Raw genomic sequence first — 13,813 nt, forward strand, 5'->3', positions numbered from 1 at the left:
AACCTCTGCTAAAGCTCCATTTTACAAAGTTCCATCTGGATGAATCACAACAATTTTCACTCTGCTTTTCCATTTCACACTCGAGGTTGGGCCTAAACAGTTTTAAAACCTGATAAAGACCAGATCATTCATTTTGTGCTTATACATAAAACACCACTGAAGGAAGGCGCACTTTCTATTTCCCATGACTGTAAATCTTCAGCACACAGACTGAAATAAAATGCTAGAAGGAAATCCCCACAGTGTGCTGCTGCACACAGAGGAACCATTACTGCCTCCTCCCAACCCCTGGGTAGAGAGGATTTACTGTATATCTAACTAAAAATAGCCACAAGTGCCTGTATTATCAGTTTTGCTGATTGGGGCAGCCAATCATGTCAGCGGTGGTATTGCCACCCAAAGGGTCTTTCTTTAGAAAACTTTTGCTGGTAATGCAGCCATTGTCTCTTTTTTTAACACATGACATCCCTGCTCTGAAGATGAGGGGAAATGAGGACAAAACAGTAAAAATAGGTCAAACTAGAGAAGAGCAGCAGGATTAATGCATCTTAACAAAGTAAGGGTATAACATCCTAAAAGCCTCACAACTTCGAGGCAAATAAGATGACTAGAAACATTATATGTTAGAGATGACATAAATGTGACGTAATGATAAGAAAGGGACTTTTAGGGTATTTTTAGTCCAGGAAACCTGTCAGAAACCCAACGCTGGTAGAAATGACCACTGCAACTTTGATTCTCCTCTTGTTACTGCAATTTGTTTTGGTTTTCAGCCTCTTTCTTCTACCTTTTGACACTCAACCTGTCAGATGGAGGAGCAAATCGAATCGGAGTTAGTCATGCAGACTATTAGCTTGGAACCAGCAGATGGAGCCAAGCCTTTAGTCATATCCTTAAGACAGGCTTCAAAGCCGCTTGACTCACACCAGATGACAAGGTGTCATTTCCCTGCAGTCATTCTCCCACTGAATAATGTCGTTATGTGATAGGTATAGAAATGATCTTTCTGTGCATTAAAAATAAGGGAGTGTTCTTTGATAAATCAGGATAATATATGTTTGATGCACTTATTAAATAATTAAGGCTAATTTAAGGCAATAAAAATGTCCAGTCTTCACGCAGCATTTTTCTTTTCTCTTCTTCATCCTTTTTCTTGAGGTTAATGTGCGCCAGCCAACAAACCGTTATAATCAGGGTCAATGCTAGTTTTTATTGCAGGTTTCATTCCTTTTCAGAAAGAAATTTAAAAAATACAAAGGTTGTTTCGCTTTAGCAATTTTTAAAAGCACACCTTTGATTCTGTTTTAGCCTTTTTTGGTGGAGATCTGTCAACCAATCAGTTTTCACCCACTTTACCACAAGTTGCCCAAATCATCCAGTTTTTTTGAGGCACATCTTGTAAAATATTGTCTTCATGTGAGCTGACTGATTTCCTGCCAAGTTTAGGTCTGGATTCTTAAATTATTTGAAAACTTGAATTTTCTAATGGCAAAGAAAATTTGCTATAAGATTTGATTTTGATCTCAGAAACTGGAACTTTAATTAAAATGACCAGACCTTTGAGACATTTGAAGTTTCATTACGTTTTAGTTAGTGGTTTGGTATCAAAATTGAATTTAGCCAATGATATGACTCCCAACACCAATTATGTAGCCTGTTGGGAAAAAATAATTGTCTATACCTTCTTTAGGAGAAAACGTTTGTCCTTGTTCGTTAGAACAGAGAATATTTTAAGAACCCTTGTTGCATCTCAAGTGGATCAAAGTATTCTTAACTTAAGTAACATCACTGAAGCCACTGAAGGGCCTCTAAGCAACAAAGAGCACATAATAGGTGGAATGTGTGGTAGAATATAAATTAGAAGGCATGATGGGAAACTTTTAGACGCTGCATTAACACAGTTCTGATTTTTTCATCCGTTGTATCAGTGAAATACGAATGTGATGGTGCTGCTCCTAATCTTGATTGTGCAATAACATGGAACTTTTCTAAAAATGAACTGAAGACATGTGATGTTAGACTTTGTATAAGAAGTTTGCATAACAATACACAGTGGCTTGCAAAAGTGCTAAATCTGCTTGAATGTTTTTTTACTTTCTGTCACATTACAACTACAACCTTCATTGTTTTTTATTGGTATTTTATGAAGCAGACGGATGTTGTTGTTGTTTTTTTTTTTTACAAAAGAAAAATCTTAAATCTGTGCCTTGTATTTGTACTGAGCCTTTCTGAGTCAATACTTTGAATGTAGGTCTGCTTTTAAGAAAATATGTTGCAGTTTGTTTTTCTTACATGTGGTTTAACCTGTAAGAAAGCCCATGCAGGACAAACTGTCCCAACAGAAATCTTCATGGTCCACTGCTGCCCACTACAGGATCTCTGGTGGCACTGCAGGCCTTTTTACCAACTGGACATGTGCAGCAGTGTGATTTCTTTTATTAATAAACTGACTGTGTGCTTTCCCTCCTCATGTGTCCCATTTTTTCATTTGTCTGCATTTGATTGTGCACAACGTCTGACACAAACCACTTTGACCCTGCGCTCATCCGACGTTTAAACCAAACCCCACCTGACCGCTGCGTCCCACTCCTCACCTCTCCATCACTCATCTGTTCCGACATGTTCGCGCCACCCCGCTCGCCCTCCCTCTCCCTCTCCATCTGTTTGTCCCCGTCGCATCATCATCATCCTCCTCCTCCGCCACACTCCAGAGTTTCCTCAGTAAGAGGTTGAAGGGCTCCATCAAGAGGGCTAAGAGTCAGCCGAAACTGGACCGAACGAGCAGTTTCCGCCAAATGATCCTCCCCCGCTTCCGCAGTGCCGACCAAGACAGGTCAGTGAGAGAGCGAGAGAGATGACGCGCAGGTGTGTGGATGTTCTGGATGTGTTTGACCACTGCTGTACACAGTCATACCCATGCATGACATTTTGTTTTTACCTGCTCCAGTCTTTTGAAGATGCTTAAAATAGTAACATTTGTTTCAGACAAAAAACATCCGGGTAAAACTTTTATCTCTTGCTTGGAGTCACATCAGTTCAGCAGATTTGGTCCTGAGATGAGTTTGCATTCAGAGTAAGAAACTGTATCCCTTTTTTCAAGACTTTTACTACCAGGCTCTAAAAGTAACAGAAACTTTCAGGGTTTTTAGTTGTTAAACAAAGATGAAGCCAAAATGGAAGCTGTGTGAAAAACTAAGCACACCCCAGAAATCTTTTTCAGCGTCATTGTGGTGGAATATTGGCCAACTACTACGGTCCTACCACAGCATTTCAATCAGACTGGATGTGGACTTTGACTGGGCCATTTATTATTTTCAGATATTGTGTCCTGGATTTGCTGGAATGTGTTTTAACCCTGTTCATGGTCCAGTTTTGGGCCAGAAAGCTTTTCTGTTCTTCTTTAATCTTTGTTTAAAACACGCTTGCATAATTAAATTAAAATGAAATTAAAAAAATATAGAACTTGTCCACTAAAGTGATTGAAGTTGAAATACTCCTAACTCAGTCATGTCCAAACATTTTGTCATTTGGTCCAAAATTATCCTGCCAAAAATATTTGGAGGTAAAAAGAGAAAAGAAATTAAAAATATTTAAATCACCAAAACTTACATTGTGAATTTTTCTACCTGCTTGACAACAACAAAGTAGTCCTTTTGTCTCTTTAAAGGGCAAAGATGTATACATTATTGTCGATTCAAAACTTCAAAAAAGTTTTGCATGTTTGCCTTATTTGAGACAAACATTGATTCCAGTTTGTAAAATCTTCTGTGCTCAACTGGGAAAGAAAATGATCTATTTTCAGCTACAAGAACAGGATCAAGGTGGAACTTTGTTTGCTGCATTTAGCCAAGTTTGTGTAAAAAAATTGGTTTTGAATAAAAAAAAGTCCATCTGCATGGATTACCTGTGCTTTCCACCATTCTTAGTTGAAGTCAGGAGCCGCACAAAATTAGTATGAGGGCTGCAATATATATATATATATATATATATATATATATATATATATATATATATATATATATATATATATATATATATATATATTCTCTGCACAGAAACATCTGTGCAGAATATGGACTGGAAGCCCCGAGGTCAAAGTGGGGAACACCCCCAAAGGTGGTGGAGAATGACCGAGCTAAGATCCTGTGGGACTTCCAGATCCAGACAGACAAGATGGTAATGGCGAACCAACCGGACATTGTGGTGGTGGATAAAGAGCAGAGGAAAGCCGTTGTGGTGGATGTAGCAATACCAAGTGACCACAACATCAGGAAAAAGGAGCACGAGAAACTGGAGAAATACCAGGGCCTCAGAGAGGAACTGGAGAAGGCCTGGAAGGTGAAGACCACAGTGGTGCCTGTGGTCATCGGGGCCCTCGGGGCAGTCACCCCCAAACTGGAGCAGTGGCTCAAACAGATCCCAGGAACAACATCAGACATCTCAGTCCAGAAATGTGCAGTTCTAGGCACAGCCAAGATACTGGAGGAGAACCTGAAGCTCCCAGGCCTCTGGTAGAGGACCGGAGCTCAGAGGATGAAAGAGACCACCCGCGGAGGGTGAGAAGGGAATTTTTATATATATATATATATATATATAGAGAGAGAGAGAGAGAGAGAGAGGTCTGAATGAGCCAATAATCACTGAAGTGTCGTCTTCTGGTATGAGAGAGCAGATGAGTCTGGTTGCATCTTCAATGAGAAAATAAATTCACTTTCCACTCTCACTTCAGTATCACTTTCAGCTGAAATCGTCACTGTTTCTCAGTCAGCGCGATGAAGGAACTCTCTCCATGGTAACCAGCAGTCAGCCATAATCCTGGCTGTACAGAAGGAAATGAGTTAGTGGGAGATTTGCTTAATTACACCTCCTCTGGATCCTGGACAGACGAACAGCAGAGCAAAGATTCCTCAGCAGCTCAGGGAACATGAATTTAAATCTGCTGGACTAGATGCCTCCCAATGACTACAGAGAAATAAGGTTGTTTTTTTTTTTTTGGTTTTTATTTGATTTTAGATTTTTTTTTCTCCGTAAACCATTTACATTCAGATGAGAAGCAGCCAGATAAATTTTTTTTTAAAAACTCAAAGTCTGTAAGTTCTGTAATTCAATCGAACGCCAGATGATAATTTTACATTTGGAGTCAAACTTGAGGCCAGAAGTGAACTCATCTGAGAGCTCCAGCTGTGAGACCAGGATCTGCCAAGACACTTTTCAGCTTGATTTATTCCCCCAGAAGGCCACTGAGGGGACAAAACGGACATATTCTTGGTAAAATGAGCTTCTTGCCATAATGTTTATTTCAAAAATCCATTTTCACCACTTCTGGACTTTCTTCATTATAATTCAATGTTTTATTCTGAATTATCCGGGGAGGATTTGCGTTTTTTTGTTTTGGGTTACATTCTTGGCCCTGAGGTCCAAAACAGTGACTTTTGTGAAGACTTTTTGAAGTTGTTTTTTTATTTATTCATTTTGCTTTTTGAGGTCTGTCCACTGATTCTCAGAGGGGTTAATATCTGGAAAGTTCTGAACTTTGACCCACTTTTTGTTCTGAAGTTTTCTTTGTGATAGTTTTCTGTCAGCGGCAATATTCCCAGCAGCAACTTCTTGTACATTCGGCCAGTTTAATCCAAAATGTTGACGCCCTGTCTGCGTTGATGAAGACTGTAGGAAACTGTTTGCTTGGCCCCTATTCACATATTTTCTGAATATACTTTAGTGAATAATTATTTGACAACTTGCAGGACCCAAACACTGTTTATGAATTGATAAAATGTATGTACTTTCCTCTACACTTCACAGCAGTACTTCATAAGGGTAAACCAGGTGTGCTGTGGTGGCACAGGGGTTAAGCACAACCCACATATGAAGGCTCTAGTTTTCAATGCGGCTGTCGTGGGTTTGCTTCCCGGTCTTCCCCTTCTCTCATTACCCACTTTTTTTGTCAATTTAAATAAAAGTCACTAGAGCAATTAAAACCTTTTCCCCCCCAGAAACTATTGGCCATCAATAATCCCCAAATTCATTTTAAAAGACATTAGATGACACATTAGCTAGTCTGCCATTTGTTGCCAAGTGACTGATGATGACGTTGGTGACAAGCTTTACCCAGAATGCACGTGGATACAATAAGGACAATTCATTTGTAGTTTTGTGTGTCATAAAGTTAAATATAAGAGTGAAAATAAACCAGTCATGTGGGCCAACATTTTATTCAATATTTTACACTCACTATGTCCCTACAATCAGTCAGTCTGGTAAGGTTTTTAGCAACCATGAGTCAATAATGGGGCACCCTACTATATAACCTACTGGGGTATTGTACATAATTTTTGACAGGAGCCAGGAGGCTCTCCTTTAAGTTTCTCATCAGATGTTATAAAGAAAGCTTTGATCCCTGAAGGCATGTTCTGCCTCCCATGTGGGCCCCCTGTAGGTCCAGGGCAGGGACCTGCTCCTTCCCTGATGTGATGTCACAAATATGTTACAATTGTGGGAGGAACTGTCTGGTGTTGATTTCTAAATTAACACCAGACTGAGTTAATTTAGAAATCAACACTGAGCTGGATTGGAACTCTTTAGTGAGTGTTAGAGAAACACTCATGTTGTTGAATTAAGACTGTATTTTTAACATACAACACTTGCACTGGAAATCTGACACTTCTGAATTTGCTGTGTGAAGTCAATCTTATCCCTCAATCTTATCCACATTAGCAAATTTCGTTTGGCATTTGGCCAACACTTCAGACACTCAGACAAAAGTTACATGTCCTTAATTCATGAAACTAAACTTGCAGAATATTTGAGTCGGTATTTGTTGTGTTGTGTTGTCTTCTTCCTGAGTTTTGCTCCACCTCATCTGACGTTTTGCAGGTATTTGAAGACATATTCTCTGTTTTGAAGTGTTTCTGCTGAGAACTGGCTCAGTCCTCCATTTTTCCTCCAGCTCTCCTGCTGTCTCCCCAATCCCTTCATGCTCCCCAGTCTGCACGCATCCTCCTCTTCACTCTTCTTCCTTTCAGACTCTCCATACTCTCATATCTTCCTCTCTGAAGAATCCAGTGTTTACATAATGAACTTAATTTCCACTGAGAGGTCGTCTTTACCCTCAACCCCCCCATCCTCTCTCATATTTTGTCATGACTTCCTCCAGTCTTTCTCTGCTCTCTCTGTCCTCCCTTCAATCTGACTCATTCTTTTAGGTCTATTTTTATCTCTCCCTCTCTCCATGAGCCTCTCTCTCTCCCTGGTTCCCTGTGCGATCAGTGCTCCGGTGATGAACGTTATGATTGGGTTTAGGCACAGGCAATCGTGGGAAAAGTGAGCGCAGAGCCGAGGATTTAGGTTTTCTTCATCTCCATTCTTGTTCTTTTTTCTTCTTCTCTGGGGGTTTCCTTGTTCCTGACCAGCGCTCCTCACTCTCTGGTTAGATTTATCGTGTCATCATTTATCTGTCGTAATGGATATATGACTATCAGCTGCTTCTGTGTGTGCATGTGTGCCCCATAGTAAAGGTGAGCAGGATGAGCAGTGGTGAGTGTTTGTTACTGTGGAATGTTTGCATAAATATGTCAGAGGACTGATTTTCTTTTAGAAATCATTTTAATGTACATTCTCTCTAGAGCATAAAAAAACTGTAGAAGAAAAATAAAAATATCTACGAGAAAGTTATGGCATAACATCAAGTAACAGCATGAGAGTGTATTTTCTGCAGGATGTTCTTTGAATTTAGCTAGTAAAGCTAATCACTGGACCTTGTTTCTTTCTGGACAGCCTGCCTGGTAAAGCAGATTTTCACTTCATAAACCCCATTTTGGTGATGATCTATGCATTATCTTAAAGCAGCTGTGCAAGCAAAGCAGCAAATGTACGAGTGGTAAAAAGTTGTTCTCAGTCATATGACACAATATTTATGGCACAAGTCCATTTTCATAACTTCTGGAGTTCTTTTTTCATTATGATTCAATGTTTTATTTTGAATTATGAAGAGAGGATTTAAATTTTTCTGTTATGCATTCATTTTTCAAAGAAATGAATCCATCCTTTTTTGGAATTAAGGAAAACAACACGGATGCGCAGCTAATTAAATCAAATGATCATCATTAGTGTGAGCACTGCAGTAAAAGCAGGAGCTCTGGTGTTTTGCTGCTCTAAAACCTAGTAGAGTGAGTCATTTTCAAACTATTTGAAGTTCTTGGTTGTACTAGAAGAATGATTATTCATATGTGCAAAACATTTTTATTGATTCTTAGGAATATCCCAGCAAACAAAATAACCAAAAGCTTCATGCAGACTCCACATGGCTCAGTTAGCATGTAAAATTATAAAGTTAAAGACAAAAGACTGAGGAGGTGTAGCCTGTTTCCATTTTCTCTCTAAAACGAATGTGGCAGAACTACTTACATATTTCAAACTTGCATCTGAAAGAACTATAAATGTGAGACCAAACAGGAATCCCAAACAGGACATGTACAATAGAAAGGCTGAAAAAGACCCAACCTGGTTGAAATGTGGTGGAAGGAAAATGATCTGAGCAGAAACAAATGTTTGCAAATCAAATTTCTTTAGAAATGTGAGAGAATGAAACAACTACTAAGGTGTTTCTGATAAAGTTGATTATACAAGCTGTTTTACAAGCTGTTATATCATATTGTTGTCATATTATTATTGTTTTTTAAACACAAAACAGCCATGTTGCATTTCATTGCCAGAAACGTCACACTTTGCACGTCAAAGTTTTGACTTCAGGAGACGATTTCATCCAAACCGGAGCTAAAAAAAATGATTAGAAAGAATAGAAATGGGATACCACTGAAGAACTTTTCTTTAAAAATGCATTTTAAAGTCTGATTAAGAATCCTTTGAGGCCTGTTTATTATTAAATTAGATTTACATTTCTCTCCATAAAAAAAAAAACTCTTATAGTGTAGATACTAAATAAAAAATTCAAGTCAATTAAGTTTATTTTCTATCTTGTCATCTCAAGGCAAATAATTTATTGTGTTTGGCTTATTTATATAAAAAATTCCCCTCTCACCCTCCGTGGGTGGTCTCTTTCATCCTCTGAGCTCGGGTCCTCTACCAGAGGCCTGGGAGCTTCAGGGTTCTGCGCAGTATATATATATATATATATATATATATATATATATATATATATATATATATATATATATATATATATATATATATATATTATCTCAATCTCTTAATGCAGTTTAAGATTATAATACATAAATTATTCAAACTGGTTTAAATTAAACATGATTCTAGTTTCGTCTGCACTTATCCTATGCTACATTGCATTGATAGTCAAATAAAATTTAATTTATATATATTTTATTTCCAAGATAAAGGGAACTTCTGCGACTTTAGTATTAATAAGTGTTGCTGAATTGAATTTAATATGAATGAAAAATAACATGAAAGCATGTTAGAATCTGAAGAGCTGTTACATTATCACCCTCATTCACATCCCATCCAGTTTGAAATGCAGAAGTATGTAAATGTTGTATTTGGTTTAAAAGGAATATCTGCATGTGCTACCTCCAGTCCTAATGGATTATTTGGAAAATTATGAGCTGGTTTCCATCTATCAACTGGTTCTGTGGTTCTTTGATTCAATAGCAGTAAGATAAAAAGAATGAAATGTGTTTTTAATGTTAGAATTAGCATATAGATGCTGACATGAAGGGCCGAACCGTGATGAAATGACCTCCTCCCCTTCTTCCCGCTCCGCTCCCACATCTGACTGACTATCTGTCTCCCAGGACCCGTTTGATGCAGAGCTTCAAAGAGTCCCACTCCCATGAGTCCCTGCTGTCTCCCAGCAGCGCTGCCGAGGCGCTGGACCTCACACTGGACGAGGACGCCATCATCAAACCCGTCCACTCCAGCATCCTGGGACAGGAGTACTGTTTTGAGGTGAGAGCTGAGCTGCACGATGGTCGAGCAATGGCACACTCCCACTTTTAGTGCTGGGAAACAGAATCTGACAAAAAACAAAACAAGAGTCTGATGATCAAGGTTATAAAATTTGCATTGGTTTTGTAAAGTTTTCCATCACTTTTTATTAGTGGAAACTGATAAAAGTCGAGGTTGAGACATTGTTTTGGCGCCTTAGTTGCTGTCTCCATAGTGACTGATGGCTGTGGTACCATTGGCTATAACCTCAGGTGACAACGGCTTCAGGAACCAAGTGCTTTGCGTGTCGCTCAGCCGCAGAGAGAGACAAATGGATCGAGAACCTGCAGAGAGCTGTCAAGCCCAACAAGGTGAGGGGAGAGAAAGGGATGCGGATGATCCCTGTGTCTGTTTGTCTCTCTCTCTCCTCCCCGTCTCCTGTTGTTGTTTGTTTTCCAATAAGAGCGCACCGCTTCATTTCTCTGTGTGAACTCCATCCCCATGTCTGTGTGTGTCTGTGTCGAGCAATTTAGTGGCGTCTGCAAGCAAAGTGTTAAAGCCTCACGGGGGTAATGTTTCAGGGCGGAGGGTCCCGGTTGCTGTTTTTGAAAAACCACTAATCGGGTAATGTGATTTGGGTAAATTGTGCGCAGCAGGTCGATGTGCACCAGCTCAGCATGTCTGTGAAAGCTGATGCTCGCTGATACTGAGCAGCAGAGAGGAGCGAAAACAAGCCAACATGACTGACTCCAGGAGTTTCTCACGGCTCTGTGGGCCTCATGAATGAACCGGCGCAGTCGAAAGCTTTCCTGACGGGGATCTTCACCTGGTTAAGTGGTGCTAGCTTCTTGAGGACTTAAAAAGTTGATTGCACAGCACTGCAAAAATCTTACTTGGGAAAATATTACCCAGTCATTTTGATCTAGTATCTCAGTACACTTGAAATAAGACAAAACTAACTTACAAGTAACTTTTCAGCAAGATTTGGGAGCTTTTTAAGTCAGCAATTCCTTGCTGATTATTTCACTGGGAAAACTGTCTTGTAGTGAAATAATCTAACTAATTGGTATTGATTAAAAACTGATATTTTTCATCATTATCAAGGAATTATTGCCCCTAAGCGGACGCACTCATATAAAATGATTAAACAGCCATTTGTAGAACTCTGACATTAGGATTTTTCTCTGCTAAAAATAGTGAAAAACATTTTTGTTGGAGTCCGATAGAAAGGAAAAATCCAGTTCTCTCATAAATCAGGATTTTACTGATCTGAGGATGACAGGGTAGAGTATAGGTGAGTGATTTCCTCTGTAGTATGTAGTTTATTTTCATTGTAATATTTTAAATTGAATTGTTTGTGTTTTATGCATTAAGCAGCCAATAAGTGCACTATTAGTTGTTTTTTGTTTGTTTTTGGAGGTTTTTTGTGCTTCTAAACGATGTGATTTTGTGCTTTGGTTCTGGGTTTTGTTAAAAATGCGACTCAGATGAATCTCAGCAGAAACATCAGCAGACTTGTTGTGTCCTGATTGTTGCTCAGCTGACATGCTGCTCTGTGTTTCTCCTCATATGGAGCTGGTCGCTGGGATTCTTCAGGATGGATTTTTATTGCCAGGTGTGGTCGGTCTGGACCAGCTGGGGCAAATTTAATTCTGAATCTCAGCAGGATTTGGGAACATAAAACCACCTGCTGCTCCAGAGTCAAATATCTAATCTTTTAACATTTTATGAAAGAAACTGATTCATCTGAATCTTTAGGGATATTATTGTCAGCAGTCTGTCACAAAAGTCAAGTTGTTTCAATTTCTTGCATTGAATTTGTGAAAAACCTCAGATAACGCAGTCTAACGGAGAGAAAACCAGATTTTAGCTCCAGCAAGGTGACCTCCAGAGAAATATCAGCTGAAAACTGACAGTAGGGTGATGCATCTGATGCAAGGACTTTTTTCAGTAGTTTGTCTGCAGGTGGTGAGGGAGAAAGCAGCCAAAGTCCAAAGAAAACCTGAAAAGCATGTAGCAAAACTTGATCATGACCACTTTCAAGAGATTACAGCAAAGTCTTTGAAACAAAATGTTTTCTTGTTGTTGTTTTTTCCATGGAATTAGAGTTTAAAACCTTTTTACAATTCTGTAGAACATAAGCCGTGTTTTCTGCTGAGGAAATAAATCAGTTTGATGCAAGCTGATTTGGTGGATTAAACAATATTACTGAGTGTTTTTGTTTTCTGAGAATAAGGGACCCTGATATTTCCTTTCAGTTTGACAGTTATTTAAATACTCTGATGCGACTTCAGACTCTGAAGAACAATTGTGATTTTTACTTTATCCCCCTTAATCAGGAGGTGTTAGATCTAATCCTGAAATCTCCAAAGTGTGCACCTCAGCAGCTGCTAAACTGGATCAAACATCAAATCAAAGCAAAATACTTTGTCATTGTTCTGAACACAAACTGCATATTTTTGCAGCACTGACGTGAAATGGTCCCCGTGCAGTGAGATCATATTTTCATCCTCACATCTTTAATTGAACTAATCTCAGCACCAAGTAATCAATAATTTCCCTGCGGATCTGATAGTTGTGCGAAATCGTCCTGTGCTTCCTCTTGTCGGTTATTAAAAGTGAGCAGACACGTGAGACATGCGGCTTTCATAGCATCCAGGGACTGGAGACAAATTAAAGCCGTCTGAGATGAAACATCACGCGAGCTGGATGCTCTCTGTCCAGATGCTCGTGCCGCAGGGGTCCTGGCTGAGTCACGGCGCTCTGAGGATCCCTAACGGATGTTTTCACAGATAAATCTCTCCCCTCCTACGCCTGAACATTAGGACTCGTATCTCAGGCCAGACGTACCAGGAGAGCGAAGGATTGCCATCATTGTTTTGAACACACCTGACTTTGATTCACTTTGGAAGTCCTTTTTTCTTTTAAGCAGCCATGTTTTAGTAGTCACATCTGAGATATAAGAGAAAGACGGAAGCCATGTGAGCATTTCAAGGCTGAGAACCCGCTCCCATACTGGTTTCACTGCTCTGGCAAACTGAGACACCAGATGCCCAAAAACATTCAAAGTCATGGGTTTGGAAATAATGATGCCTCTCGTTTGACACCAGAGATAAAAGAGGATAAAACCCGTTGGTTGTGAAGATCATGGCATGTGTCGGGTTTAAAATGAGATGCTGAATAGTATGAGGCTAACGACAGCCATTCAGCAACCAGCAGGCCCCTCTCTCCTGCAGCAGGAGTTGTCAAATATAAAATTCGCTTTGTGATTATGATAAGAACTCACCACAGAAGCATAATTACCATTGTTTGTGTCTTTGTTGCACAGATGAAATGCAGGATTTTTATTTGTTTATTTTTCATCATTTGTCTTTTGTGTGTCTACCATGCAGTTTAATGCCTCTGTGCGATGAATTTAAAGCTGCTTTTCAACTTCAAGACAAATCCGTCATTTCTCTCCTCTGCAGGATGACCTGCTGCTGCCCATTATTCACCCTCTCCGTCTCCTCTTCTCTGTCCTTGACGTGTTTTGTTGCATTTTCGTATCTTTCTCCCGACATTGTGTCGTCTCTCTGCAAAGATTTTTTAAAAGCCTGGTTTTAAGTGCTGTAAACTGTATTTGAGCTGGTTTCATCTTCATGCAGGACAACAGCCGGAGGGTGGACAATGTGCTGAAACTGTGGATAATTGAAGCCCGCGAGCTCCCGGCTAAGAAGCGCTACTACTGCGAGCTGTGCCTGGACGACATGCTGTACGCCCGCACCACCAGCAAGCCCCGCACCGACACCGTCTTCTGGGGAGAGCACTTTGAGTTCAATAACCTGCCGGCCGTCCGCAACCTTCGCCTTCATCTGTACAAGGAGACGGACAAGAAGAGACGGAAGGTGACCCACCGATCCTAGCAGGGTGGAGG

At 39.8% G+C, this 13,813-nt stretch overlaps 1 protein-coding gene across 1 annotated transcript in view; it reads left to right on the forward strand.

The window, feature by feature from the left end:
* The window catches only part of syngap1b (synaptic Ras GTPase activating protein 1b), a 123,713-nt gene that overhangs the window by 75,853 nt on the left and 34,047 nt on the right, over positions 1-13,813 (forward strand). Inside the window, exons 6-9 of the mRNA XM_088013934.1 lie at positions 2,712-2,833; positions 9,768-9,921; positions 10,173-10,271; positions 13,545-13,784. Coding sequence (XP_087870060.1) covers positions 2,712-2,833; positions 9,768-9,921; positions 10,173-10,271; positions 13,545-13,784 — 615 coding nt within the window. The remainder of the gene's footprint in view (positions 1-2,711; positions 2,834-9,767; positions 9,922-10,172; positions 10,272-13,544; positions 13,785-13,813) is intronic.

Source organism: Poecilia mexicana, unplaced genomic scaffold (assembly GCF_051168715.1).
Source record: "Poecilia mexicana isolate PSO_F unplaced genomic scaffold, ASM5116871v1 scaffold_16, whole genome shotgun sequence".
Taxonomy (NCBI): domain Eukaryota; kingdom Metazoa; phylum Chordata; class Actinopteri; order Cyprinodontiformes; family Poeciliidae; genus Poecilia; species Poecilia mexicana.